The sequence below is a fragment of the Dreissena polymorpha genome, chromosome 16, assembly GCF_020536995.1.
Source record: "Dreissena polymorpha isolate Duluth1 chromosome 16, UMN_Dpol_1.0, whole genome shotgun sequence".
NCBI lineage: Eukaryota > Metazoa > Mollusca > Bivalvia > Myida > Dreissenidae > Dreissena > Dreissena polymorpha.
Window position 1 is genome coordinate 3,378,804 of NC_068370.1, and position 12,782 is coordinate 3,391,585.

General features: G+C 33.1%; 1 protein-coding gene across 2 annotated transcripts; it reads left to right on the forward strand.

Annotated features, from left to right (window-relative positions):
• The first annotated feature begins 1,044 nt into the window (after positions 1–1,044).
• Positions 1,045–6,983, forward strand: LOC127862526 (interferon alpha-inducible protein 27-like protein 2B). Of its 2 annotated transcripts, none has more exons than XM_052401690.1 (3): positions 1,045–1,066; positions 6,131–6,279; positions 6,618–6,983. In XM_052401690.1, the coding sequence occupies exons 1-3, from the start codon at positions 1,062–1,064 to the stop codon at positions 6,785–6,787; spliced, it is 324 nt and encodes a 107-aa protein (XP_052257650.1). In that variant the 5' UTR covers positions 1,045–1,061; the 3' UTR covers positions 6,788–6,983. The 2 variants fall into 2 exon arrangements, with proteins under 2 accessions (XP_052257650.1, XP_052257649.1); XM_052401689.1 differs by lacking the exon at positions 1,045–1,066 and adding an exon at positions 2,779–2,896.
• The last annotated feature ends 5,799 nt before the right edge of the window (positions 6,984–12,782 follow it).

A 12,782-nucleotide genomic window follows, 5' to 3' on the forward strand; every position in this document is an offset into this window, starting at 1 on the left:
AACGGGTTTCAGAGTGGGATCCAGAGCATCAATAACGGGCTTCCGTCACCAACTTCAAGTTCTGGTTCCCCTTTCGGACTTAACCTTCCACCCTGGGCAGGCAAAAGAAATAAACTTAAGTAACTGAAATAATATTTCTATTTTTTTCATCAACATGTCTGACAAAGGCATGTTTGTTCTTACAATGTGACTTCAGGAAAAAAAGCGATTTCGACTGAACATATAGTTTTATTTAAATATTATCACTTCACTGGACATTTGAATAATTTCTCATGTACAATATGTAAACTGTACAGTTAAGTCCGGTAATCTTGCGCGTCCGGTAATCTTGCGCACTTCGCATTTGCGAATCTCGCAGACGACGAATGGTTTTCTTTAGTGATGAAAGATGGAATTTCACATTTTAAAGAATTAACGGATTTAAAAGTTACGTATTCCATGCAAAATTAAATTCGATCATTACATTTAAACACCGATTGCGTCATCCCTATACATCGTAAACACTGGCCTTTTTACGAAAAAATCAAAATGAATCACAAATTCCCTGTAGTCTTTAGCGTTTTCATACTTTAAATTAAGAATTCATAAATCCAACGTGTAATTTAGCATTCCATTGCACAATATCCGATCAATTTTGGTATTTTTTGCCATGAAAATATATCGCATCAGACGACATAGTCATCATTTCCCGCCATTCTGTCAAACCAATTTGGTATGATCTCCGCATGCGCAATGGCCTAGTTTTGATGTTTTCTGTAAACTATGGAAGCATGATCGTGGTATCAAACCTGTTATGCATTTTTTTCACGCATACCGGTACTTTTTTATTAATTGTACACTCTTATTATTGACTATACTATTTATTGATTTGTAGTGAACAAAAACTGCACTAGAAATCCACATTTAATTTCAATGGTTTTACAAACTGATTTTAAAAATATTTTTCTGGAATGTTTTTTGTCAATAATTGGACACCATATGTCTACAATTTTGGAAATTTTGCCTAAACGAGGTCATTATACAAAGTGCGCAAGATTACCGGACACTGTGATAGTTTGAAAATGAGGTGAGTCATGTTTGTTTTGAAATCAAATCGGACAGTTCTTCACTGAATTAATTAGATATTGTTGTGTTAATAAGCACATGAACTTATTATTTTCATAATAAATATAGATATTTTGTTGCCAATTTATAAAGGAACATGTTTTTAAACCAATTGATCCTTAACTGCGCAAGATTACCGGACAGCATCGTATTTATTGTTTTCTATTTTCAACATGTTTATTCCTTTATTTGTATTCTACTTGCGTATAATACTTGTTTTATTTATCATATCGATGTATTTTGTTCACCATTTGTTTATGTATAATTAACATTTGTGTGTTGAACTTACAGAACTGTGTTATTTAAAATGATCAATAAATATACTTAACAAGAGATGTTTAATTATTTTGGCGAATGAAATGCCTGAGTTATCAGAGCAAATAGAAAGTTAGCGGAGCCTGATATATAATCTTACCGAGCAACAGCTAGCGTTCAGTGGAGCGATTAAACTTAGTCGAAAGCCTTGCAACATTTACACAAATGGCATTCACGTCACACATCACGTTATGTCGAGCAGAAACATTCTCTTCGGATCGGTTGCGATATGGTTGGTGTATATGGTTTACATACTCGTTAAACCATTCGGCCCCAACATAATAAATATTATATATTATTAAATGGGTTAAACTCGATGAGTTTTTGAATAATTTGCACACTTTGTATATCCGCCACAAAACATTTAAACGTTTACCAGAGGCTTAGTATCGGTTCTTTATCAACAAACATGGGATAGACAATTCAAACTCCCTATGAATATATGGTGCTCATACTCTAGATAATAACACAGCAGACCCGAGTAACTCGTTTTAGTGTCAAAATGTATAAGGGATCAGTATTTTCAGTCTGGTTACGTAGACGCTACATAATTGATTTTAAACGTGTTAGCTAAGATATTACATTAAAAATTCACAATTAAATACCTTTATTATTATATCAAACTACTATTGGTTCGTGATATTTATCTTCTTTGTTTGCACAGGACGATTAAAAAGCTTTTTCGAAAATTGTTGAGACCCCGAATACAGCTATCATCAAAGCATATACTCCTGTGAAACAACACATTTATTGTTTATTGATTTATTACTTGTTTTATTACCAGGTTTTTAACTATCGTCGTGAATCATCGTGTGTGTGTTGTTTTACTGTTCAGTATCGAGAACTCTAGAAACGTTTTTAGAGCAATTAAATCCATAAACAATTCAATTTGTAAGTGTCAGATTAACTTTTTCCCGTAAGTGTAACCGATTTATTTGTTGCATCCTTAGTTTGCATTTTTCAAGTTTCAGGTGAATTTTTTCATCTGGTAATTGTCTTTTTGAGTGATCAATTTAAGTAAAAACAAACAAACCGAAATCAATGAATTGAACATACAAATATAAATATGTCCAGTTGATATAGGATTGTGGCATAAAATATTATTAAACGTACCATGGAACAACGCCATTTAAAAGACCATTGACTACCATTGTCAACCAGACCAGGCAATTTCACAAGCAATCGGCTAAATGAAGAATACTTGCAATAAAAATATTAACAATGTAAGATTCAAATTGTTAACAGTATGGATCTACAAAAAATAATAAAGAATAGTCAGATTACTTCAGCTAAAACTTAAAAAATGTCAAGTAACATTGGAGACCGAAGCTTCCTGTTAAACGCGCACCTGCACAAGCTTTCAGAGTGGAAACGTAGCATATACAATACAACATGTTTCAAGAAAGAAATATGTACACTGTATTATTTGTGTTTCTGTTGATGAAGGGTGTGAATGCGAGTTGTGACGATAAAACAGGTAATAATTTTTACTTAAAGGTGTTATCAATTTATTATAAAATCCGTGCAGAAATGTCGTTTTAATTGATATTCAGTGCTAATTAAGAAGCATAATGAAATTGATCTGTAAAACTTATTCTTTCTTTTACTGAAATGTATTTATTTTAAATACAAAGATAGATAAATTTAAAGCATCAAACTGTCAGCTCGGTAAAGAAAGCATTTGTGTTTATTTAGTGGTAAAGATCAAAACATTTTGCTCTAAAAATCTATCTGTACCTTGTGTACAAATTAGGATCGATTTTACAAATTATCAAATTACAAATTCTTGAATGAATGCGTTTGAACAATATGGTTAATTTGCAATCAGTTATTATGAATTAAGTAACAGAGCTAGTATGAAGTAATGTCAGTATTTCGATTTAATAAAACGCATTCATTATTGGTTGCTTAAATTTGAAAGACAAAACTTTTGTTTAGAGTGTGAAATTATTATTAAACCTTAATTGCTATACTTAAACTCACTTTTTATCTGAGGTTATAATGATAGTGTTGCTTATTTTACATTGTACTTTTATAATGCAGCTATGTGTTTTTCAGATTTTGAAGAAAAAAGACTGTTAACAAAATGCGGATCTTTAAATGTTTTTTATAAACCTGCATTTCTATGACTAATTGCGTACATTGTAGTATTTTTGGAGGCACGCTGAGTATCAGGATTCTCCCTCTATCTCTGTGAGCATCAGTCTGGTCGAGATGCAGCATTTAAAATTTCCATGGACTCTATTTACAAATGCCTTATTGTATGTTTGATACATGCAATTAGAACAGTGTCAATGCGATGGCTTTGGTGTGAACAAGTTTAATATGCTCACAGAGAGTTCACTAGAGGCAGCATTCAGGGCATTTCGACACAAGAGAATCGAAATTCATTTGTTTTAACCCGACGCATATTGTAATTCATTGCGTCACGTTGTCGCAACAAATCCTGACTAGTAAGTCAACATAACTCATATACATCAAATTGTAACGTTAATGACCAAGCTTTGCTACCAATTGCTTCAAAGCGTGTACAATGCATTCAAAATACCCTCTATTGATTCGACGAATTATCTTTGTTTGGTCTATATATGATTATCTAGTTATTATATTATTAACTTATTCGATCCTTTAAGTTGATAAATTATTTTACCAGTTGAGCGAAAATTACAAACCTCAAACTATTATGTGGTTCAATTATAATACAATTTTATGTAATCTACCGGTATATATAATGTACAACTCAAATACCTTTAAATAATCCAACAATGAAAAAACCATCGGTTGTGAATTCTTTTTTGTGAAATGGTCTCGGTTAAATAACCACATGCCTTTGTATTCAACTGTGTTCATACTATATATTCTAAAAAAGTATCAATGTGATATTTCAGAATGGTTGGATAGGGTTATACCGATTATAACTTAATTATCAACGTGACATATGTTTTAAGACACTGCCTTATATATTTTTTGTGCAATCGTTTGTTTACGCGATTTCATTTTAACCCATTGAAGTGCTTTCATTCCCTGTTTTACACTCAAAACATTCATACAAAATAGCCCCATAATTGAAACGGAATCAAATTTTAAGTACGATTATTGTAATCAGTTAGGAATTTGAAATTTCTTTATTCCATATATGTATGTATATTTACATATTTAATAATCTTTACAGTCTTCTCTAAAATCTCGAGGGTCAGGGGTTTGATATTCAGTGTTAAACATTGCATGATAGTCCGCTACCAAGTCTGTTCAAATCATGAATATGGGGTCAACCCGGGGTTACTTGTTTTCCGTATTTGTACCTAGTTAAAACCCTAAAAGAATTCTTCCCTGGAACATCAAGGCCATGACATATGTTGTCTGTTTGTGGATTATTTCGAAGTTTATGAAGTCCTTCCATCATTTGGCTGCATCATGTGTGAATCCGGATTAAGGTCTAACACTTCTGGCCTATTAACTTAATAGACTTGCTTTGGAACAAATTTTGAACAAAAGTTGCCATTTCCATTAACTTCTGATGTGGTCTTGTGTTAAGGGCGAATTTGGGGGGGGGGGGATTCGGGAGAGCCGGAGAACCCGGAGGCATCTCCGCCTGTTAGATATGATGACAACTAACCAAAATCATGTGCTACCGGGAACGGAGATCGAATCCTAGATGTGTTTTATTTGGCATGTCAAGTCTAATAGTGGTCCCCTGCTAAGTTTGTTAAAATAATGCACATACTATCAAAACTGACCCCGCCCCAGGGCTAAATGATTTCAAAAGACTTGTATAGTACATATAGAAAAATAAGTTTAAAAGTCTAATTATCTGAAACAGGAGGGTTTAGGGGTTTGACATTAAGTGTTACATATTTTTTCTTTACTACAAATGTAACTCAAGTTTTTTTCAAATAATAACCATGTGGTATAAACTAAGGCACTTGAATCGCATGATTTATATGGACTAATATAATTATTCACTTTAAACAAATCTGAAAACAGATGGATTTAATATTTAGTGTGCACCATCGTATGTCGGTCCTCTACTAAGTGTGTTCAAATCATACACCAGTACAAATCGAATCCGCCTCTGGGGTCACTTTTTGTTGTTGTTGCTGTTTTCATGCAATAAATCAAAATCAAAGTGTTTCTTAATAACTATCAATAAAATAAAAAAAGAAAAAAAAGAAACTATAACAGTTAAAGATATTACCCAATTTCCCATCACCCTCAGCAGTACAGCAATATACATGTTCGAGAATGTGTTTATGGCAAAATATATTACCAGTTAATTGTTTTTTATTATAATTCGTGGTTATTGACACACTTTAATGTAACATTGTTCCTGTAGATCTAATTTCAAGTATTAGATTTAACATGTATATGTAATTATTGTGTATGAATGTTTGGAAACTGTTTGCTAACATCATTATAAATAAAATCAAGCAATACAACTTTTTTGAGTGTGTTACTACTTCTACTTTTAACTTAAAACCAAAAAAAGTAAAATGAGCAATGCTTAAACAATGTCCACTGCAATATTTAGTTTGCAATCTCAAAGTTTCTGACCAGTATGTATTTGACTACTGGTTTTTAAAATATAGTAAAACTCCCGTTATCACTTTGAAAAGGACACACTACACATGTGTACATATTTGGCATATGACTGTTACCACATTGGAAACAAGCACAATAATGTTGATATCACTCATGCAATTCAACGTTGCAGACTCATGGCTGACGTGGACAAATGCAGCCACAGCAGCATTGACTGTCGTAGGTGGCGCCACTGCTATTGTAGCCGCTCCACTCGTAGTATCAGCTGTTGGTTTTGGATCCGCTGGTGTTGTGGCTGGGTCCTTAGCCGCTTCCCTTCAGGTTTGGTTCCGACTATTGACACAGTTTTATCTTGCACAGGATATACATGAACCATTTCATAGTGCAAGGTCCACAACGGTACGAACCAAGCTTAATTCCACAGACAATTATTATACTAAACAATGCTACACAAAATAAAATACAAAGTACCATTGTAACATCAAAAGTATTATATCATATTTAACAATCACATAATGCAAATTCAAACAGACAATGTTATTATTGTTTATGTCATATATTGGAAAATGCTGCTGATGTATATCGGGTTTGTTATGCAAACCATGAAATAATTGTAATTGCTCAAGTAGACGTGTTTTACTCTAAAAATTCGATTTCAGGGCCCAGCAGTCGCAGCAGGAAGTTGGTTCGCCATTGGACAGAGCGTAGGCGCAGCAGGATTCGGGATCGCAGGGAATGCCGTCCTATTGGGCACAGGGTCGGCTACTGGATATGTAACGTCGAAAGTCGCATCCAACATCTTGGGGGAATAATTGTGTACAAACGTTGAACTCCTTGATAAAAAGAACATGTATGCTTTATAAATGTTAATGAATTCATTGATACAATCACATACTCTTAAATAAATAACAAATTTAGTTTTACATAGTTCAATAAAGCATGAGTTGTCAAATATTTACACGCGATGTTTTAAAATCTACGCTTGGCTTGAAATGTACATACAAATAAAGCATGACGAACAAACAACTTCTTGAGTTAAACGTGTGCAGTTTGCATGTGAACTTTCTTGAAGATAAGGTCACTCCAAATTGATATGTTAGTCTACGGATTTTTGAAAAAAAGTTGAAGAGGCGAGCGAAAAAAATTTTTTTTTGAAAACAGGAAAATTATAGAGCGAGCGAAGAGCGAAGAATAAAAAAATCACATTTTGATAGAAAAATTTGCATTATCAAGAGATACAAGTTTAAACAGTTATATTTTTTATTCAAATATTCAAATCAATTCTTATACAAAGAATATATATCGACCACATATTTATAGGAGTAAGTTGTATATGACCTTTGACCACGAAATATACATGTAACCATATCATTGAAGTGAGGGACACATGTCTACCTACTGCTGCTCATATTTGTTTTAAGTTTTAAACAGTGAAAGCTGTGAAAAGGTATACCATGCTGCACTTTACGAGGGACAATCATCAAAATGATAATGACAGACAGTCGGACAAAGGCCAAGCATATAATCCATTGTCGCTACCTTATTTTAAAAAGGGCATATCGATGGCTAGTGCGGTATTGTATTTGTCTGAAATAAATTTATACACTACAAAGAACTTATTTGATGTTTCTGAAATACACGGACCTAGATGTTAAACTTGTTCCGTCAACCATGTATTTTAAAAATTATAAAACATTGTCCCTTTGAAACTTTTAGAACCAGCATTTAATGATTTTATGTTTATTTTTTGTTCACTTAAAATTGTGTTATAGGAAAAATTTGTCTGCATTTAGGGAAATACCGTCCATATGCCCAGTTAATGAAGAAAAAGTATTTAAAAAAAGCTTACGTCATGTTTCCCGATGTGGTTTGAAATTGATCGAACGTAAACAAACACATTCAAATAAGTCACAGAACGTAGAAGTTGTGTTTATATTGGCTGCAGCAACTTTTCACCGCAATTTGTTAGAACGGTCACGATAGCGAAACATGAACTGGTCGTCTCGATCGAATGTTTTAGCGTCTGCAGTTATCGATTAAAAGGGGTACGAAACACTATATTTGGCATTCGTATGCAGCGTCAAAATCGTTTCTATTAGATCGCGTTTTTTTTTGTTTTGTTTTTTCACAAATTAAAAAACAACATGCGCTATCGTTACAGAAGGAAACACAATGAGTGCGAGCGGTAAAACAATTTTTTTTTTCCATTTTGAAATAAATAGGTGCGGCAAATCCGACGACCAACAGATCAATTTGGAGTGGCCTAAGGCAAAATAATAATCACTAGCTTTACATCGGGCATAATTTAACATTTTCTTTGAATAAATCGGAAAACGAAATATGTTTAATCGAAACACACGTGTCCAACACGTCCTTCTGTAAAAACTTACAAATAAAAACACAGATATGTAGTAGCTTTCCAAGTACTCAAATCAATGCAATACATAATCAAATGCCTCAAAGCGCTGAAGGCGCTGAATTGTTCGCTATTGTATAATCTTAGACGCAACTCGTTTAACAAAATTATGTTTATAGTTTTTTTAATTTCAAGTTTGAAATGAACACAATCCATTAAGATTATTGAGAGTGTGTCTTGAGGCACAGGGCCCCGTATTCACCAACCCATTCTTAGACTTGAGAATAAAGAATAGACTTAATACCGACAAAAATGCGTTCAGTGTTTGAATAAATAGATGCCTCCACTGGTAATTATGCCAGTGTCATTAACACACTGTTCTAATTGAAGAATGCCATTGATAGAGGTGTTAAGTGCCAAAATTCAAGCAATATTGACATAAATCAATTTCACAAATATTTTTTATTTTTAGACTTAAGTGTAAGAATTGTTTGGTGAATACGTGTCCAGGTGGAGATGTATGTGCACTGCGTTACGTAGTCTTTTAAACTCAATAATAAACATACACAAGTCCTTTTCAATGTCCATAACGGTTTATTTCTATTTATTTAATTCCAACACAAAGTTTTTCAATGTTCGTAAAATATTATAAACTATAAGTTTAATGTAATTGCCTGTTGGCCCCATGAATATAACAAATTGTATGACCGTAATGTCCAGTCGTATGCGTGATTTTCCTCCTCTACTCAAGAACCGTGTATTGATATAGAATTGAACACCAAATGATGACGTGTACAATTTCCTACGGGATTTTGTGCAAAACCTCGTGCCCAAAGGTAGCGAAGTAATATGATATATGCGACAGACGAATAAGGATAGCAATCCGCTTTTTACATGAAATCATACAACAATCAATGGGCTGTCCGCAGACATGTCTAATTAGCGAGATAAGCAATGAGTAATTTGGTGTGTTATACTCGTCTAGTTTGATGTTATTTGTAAGATACCATCTGTTTTATCATCTGGCATCGCTCTAAAACATGTATTATTAATTAGCTTAGACACACCATAATTAGATCGAGATTGATTCAATATTGACACCGCTCCAAAACATATAGTAGGAATTTTCCAATTTCGTGACCCGCTTATAACATTGAATTTCTATTGTTTATAATTTTCCAATGTGTATAATATTTAGTATACTAATAGTTAATATAATACTTGATTTCTTTTGGTTGGTAATTTTCTTTGTTTCGCTACAAACTGTTTATCCTCATATTTATGTTATAAAGATAACTCATTCAAAATAACAATATGTCTCTTTTTGACGTTATGAAAGCATTAAAATATGATGAAAATGGTATAATGAAAACCAGTTAATATAAAATAAAATTTGCAATCACCATCATATGAAATGAAAATTGTTGGAATATCGAATAACTACCCAGCAAACATGAATATATGGGTCCCATATGAGCTAAATCTGGGAAGGCCCATGTGAGTTTGCCCATACAGTTACAATATGGGACCCAATGCAAACATGCCCATATATATGTGCCAATTAGGAACCCATTTTGGCCCATTATGTAATATTTTGATAAACAAAACCCCCAAAACACACGCTTTATATGTCCAATAAAACTACCCAAATTATAGTGAGTGTCCATATGGTGCCCATTTCGGACACATATTATATTACACGTGCAGTACTGTAAGGAACGTAATTAAGCATGTGTTTACTTTCTTTAATAAAAAGCTTTTTCTGGTGTCTCGATTGCATTAAAAGAAGTATTTTATGATTATTTAAAATAATGAAATGGACATTAAAAAAACAACGTTAGTTATTTAAAACAATGTCGACCAGAGCGCTCATTATTGGAAATTGGAAGGCTTTCGGGGAAAACATTGGCAGTGAAATTGCGGAAAATGGTATGCTTTTTGAAAGAATTTATTTACAAGTTATTTTTTTAACGAATTTCTGGCATCATCTCTGTATTTTCGAAAAATGAATTTCTAAATTCCTGTTCCGTTGTAATTGCAATTGTTAGAGCGTTGAAATGTTTATCATACACTATATGTCACATATTTTCGCGATATAATTTTTCATTCAATAATTTCAAAATTGCTTCGCAATGGCGGAAAGCTGATTATTGGTATTCGCACAGAAAGGTTTGCTCTTATGTCGAAGGTCATATATCTGCTATCTACCAATATAGTGATTCGGATGAAATGCCTTAAACTTTTGTCAAACATTTACGAGATTATAATTCCAATTGGTCCGAATTAACAGACTCTACAGCGCAACATGAAGAAACACAGCTTTCAGTTGACGATGCACGTTATTTATATTTTCTTCAAGATGATCACCAAAATCAATACCTTCTCATGTTGATGTAAACACTTTTACGGAAAAACCTCCGTAATTTTCAGATAGTGACATTGATGAAAAAGTAGATATTGATCATTCTTTGGAAGGTGAACTACAAACTTGGGCAACCTCTAACAGATTAGCACATACTGATTACGGGAGCTATTTTCTTTACTTCGCATGTATTCACCCGTTGTTGCCTAAAGTTCCAATGACACTATTAAACACTGACCCAGGGGTATGAAATGGTTGAAGTTGAAAGTGGTGTATTATCATTTTAGTATATATGTATTTCATTAATCAGAATTTACAAAATACAGCCCGGCAAACAAATGAATTTTGTAAATTTTGGATGGTATGTCTACACCAGTTAACTTATTCTACAACGCAATATTTAACCAGTTCTGTCCTTACAAAATCCCAATTACCAATTCCAACCTTCACCATACCTTCTGGCACATAATCAGAGGAACAATTTTGAATGATTTACAAAAACAGATATAAAGGTTTATGCTTTATTAATGCCTGGTTAGTTGATCAGGTAATTGTAAGTTAATTGTTTTCTCATTCATCTACTTGACTTGTGATCTAGGTATTATGAAACTGAATTTTGTATATGAACCAACTATTGGTATTATAAATTTGTTTTTAATTGATATAAACATATTTCAATTTTCTTCTTAAATGAATAAAGAATTATCTTTGTTTTACAGCACGTGCCACAAGAATTTTAACATTGTTGGATTCAATGAATGTCACTCTGAAAGCTAACAAAATACTTCTAAAATGCCTCATTGCCCAGGGCTTAGGTGGGGTAGAGGCGGCTGTGCCCATTGACCTCTCAGATGGGAATCGTCTTCCCCTTGAAGACTTGGAGGCACTGGAGACATAGGATGATGAAACAACGTCTTCATCTGTTGAAAGTATGTCTGTAAATGATACATAATTATATTATATTATAATGTTTTGCTTAAGGTTTTCATCTACATGTATCCAGATAACGTGCATCCCTGATTGAATAGTAATAATATAGATAAAAAATATAGTATATCACTGAAATGAGAATAAATATGATTGAAATGCTCACTAATTTGACAAAACAGGGTATAATTATACATACACTGTTGTGCTACTAACTTCTGACTAGAAAATAGTGTCATTACACTTCATTTTTTGTAGGTGAAATGTATTGCTGAGTTAGGTGGCCGAGATGTACAGGACACTGTTGGTCGTACAATGAGAACCTTGATTGACAACAGCCTAGCCAAGCAACACAATGTGTAGGGCCTAAAGGGGAAAATAAAGTTTTAGGGCCTCAACATCACAGGCATTATTTTTCGTAAGTTAAAAGTGATTTAACTTGATTCAAGAACCAATTGTAGCTGCGGGGTGCCCTTCAGCGGTTGATAGGTCAGAATTGCAGTTATCGTTGGGTCTTACATGTTGACAGCGGTATCTTACAAATGTTAGATACTAAGCTATTGGGCTATTTCACTGTAAAAAATATTTATGCGCAATATTGGTGATTAGTTAATGCCCCCTTTTTCATGTAGGCCATTTCCATAAACTGATGGAATAAAATCTCAGATGGTGAGTTTTTCAGGTCAGGGCTTTTTTCACAACTTTGCGAACATGACCTATACCCTTGAAATTGGGAATTCAAGCGTCACATTAGTCCCGAAATGGGGAAAAAGTACATAAGTGTATAAGAATAATGAATAGAAATAATGAATACTTGGTAAATCTTTGAAAATAGAATGATATACATGAAAACCAATTGGTAAAATGGTTATTTCAACCTACCAGTCCTTTTTCTACACTAACAATCTCATCATTTCTAAACTTCAAAAACTGAATTGTCTATTCAGAATATTTGTAATTGATTTTGAAAAAAGGTATGTTTTACCATCGGGACTATTTCCGAATAACGGCGATAAAATCAGTTGAAAAAAGACCTGCAGTTATACCTGTTTAATTACATATTAATTTAGAAGCATATAGCTTGAAACTAACTTTTCTGTATATGTTTAGCAATTTAAATGCACTTTTTTACATTTAAATAGAACTCGTCCTTGAATTCAAGTGTAAAAGATAAGGTGC